The 1,402-nt window shown below is 52.4% G+C and overlaps 1 protein-coding gene across 1 annotated transcript in view; it reads left to right on the top strand.

The window, feature by feature from the left end:
- The window catches only part of LOC130585277 (2-oxoglutarate dehydrogenase complex component E1-like), a gene marked incomplete at its 3' end in the record, with an annotated part of 42,054 nt that overhangs the window by 30,107 nt on the left and 10,545 nt on the right, over window positions 1-1,402 (top strand). The window contains exons 7-8 of the mRNA XM_057385702.1: window positions 1-134; window positions 593-739. The exon at window positions 1-134 is cut by the window's left edge and continues 19 nt beyond it. Of these exons, the coding sequence (XP_057241685.1) occupies window positions 1-134; window positions 593-739 (281 nt within the window). The remainder of the gene's footprint in view (window positions 135-592; window positions 740-1,402) is intronic.

The following is a 1,402-nucleotide window of genomic DNA, read 5'->3' as shown; positions in this document are numbered from 1 at the left end:
GGCGTGGAGTTCATGTTCATCAACGACCTGGAGCAGTGCCAGTGGATCCGGCAGAAGTTCGAGACGCCGGGCATCATGCAGTTCACCAACGAGGAGAAGCGCACGCTGCTGGCCAGGCTGGTCCGCTCCACCAGGTACCCCGGGGGCTTCACCCTCTCCACACCTTCCCCTGAGGGTTTGCTCCAGCCAGAGGTGTGCTGTCACCAGCTGAGTCACATCTTGACATCATCTGTCACCGTCGGCTTAACGAGTGGGTGACACCAGCCTGGCAGGCTCGGSTGCTGGCAAACAGCCCGAAAATGGGGATGATCTGGAAAGAAAAGGTCTCAAAATCAGGATTAAGTGCGGCACGGTGTTGGAGAGGGGTGAAATGGGCAGCTGAGCTCTGTGGGAAGACACTGAAGTGACTTTGTGTGCTGCGTGGTGCCAGCTTGAGCATCAGCCACTGCTGTGGCTCCCCTGGTGCAGTCTCTGTCCCTTTTCTGGTTTGTGTCCTCAGCTGAAACCCTGGCACTGATCCATCCCTTCCTCCCTCTGTCCATCCCTCCCTCTGTCCATCCCTCTGTCCCTCCCTCCCTCCTTTGTCTCCCAGGTTTGAGGAGTTCCTCCATCGCAAATGGTCTTCGGAGAAGCGTTTTGGTCTGGAGGGATGCGAGGTGCTGATCCCAGCCTTGAAGACCATCATTGATAAATCGAGTGAGAAGGGAGTGGATTATGTGATCATGGGAATGCCCCACAGGTAASCTCACCTCAAGGTGCTGCTGGGTGCGGGGAGCAGGCAGGGGGATTTGATTGATGCTCTGGATGAGGGTGAGGCAGTGAAGTGTCCTTGGATTTCAGGCTCAGAGAGGAATTGTTTTGTCTGAAGATGAAGGAGATAAAGAACAGGAGCTTTAGTGCTGTGCACTGGAGAAATAGAAGAATACAGATCCATGGAAATATAGAAACTAAAAACCTTAAGGCATCGGCGTTTGGTGCCGTGGGTCTGTTGAGGTGTCAGGGCATGGGTTGGACTGGAAGATCTTGAAGATCTCTTCCAACCCTGGTGATTCTGGGATTCTGTGAGTCTGTGATTGACTCTGTGACTCTGTGATTGATTCCGTGACTCTGTGATTGATTTTGTTGCTGTGGGATTCTGAGATTTGGCACTGGGGGCCAAACTGGTTTCCGCCATCCCCTGAGTGGTTTTGCTTGGTGATGAAGCTCAGGTGAAGAGTTCAGGCCTTGGCTGCTCTCTGCTCATCGGGGTCTTTCCAGCTTTGTTGCTGTTGGAGCAGCCACAACACAAGGCAGTCAGCAGCCTTGCAAAGGGCCAAAAAYCATTAATTCCAAAAATCAGTCTCATTTATTCACTCGTGGGTGTTTTATAATTCATGTTACATGTTCATTGGCTGCTAAACCA

The sequence above is a fragment of the Malurus melanocephalus genome, unplaced genomic scaffold, assembly GCF_030028575.1.
Source record: "Malurus melanocephalus ecotype Western Australia unplaced genomic scaffold, MMel_1.1 scaffold_856, whole genome shotgun sequence".
In the NCBI taxonomy this organism is placed as follows: Eukaryota; Metazoa; Chordata; class Aves; order Passeriformes; family Maluridae; genus Malurus; species Malurus melanocephalus.
Note: the sequence above shows the minus strand (reverse complement) of the source record. Positions and strands in the feature narration are given on the sequence as shown.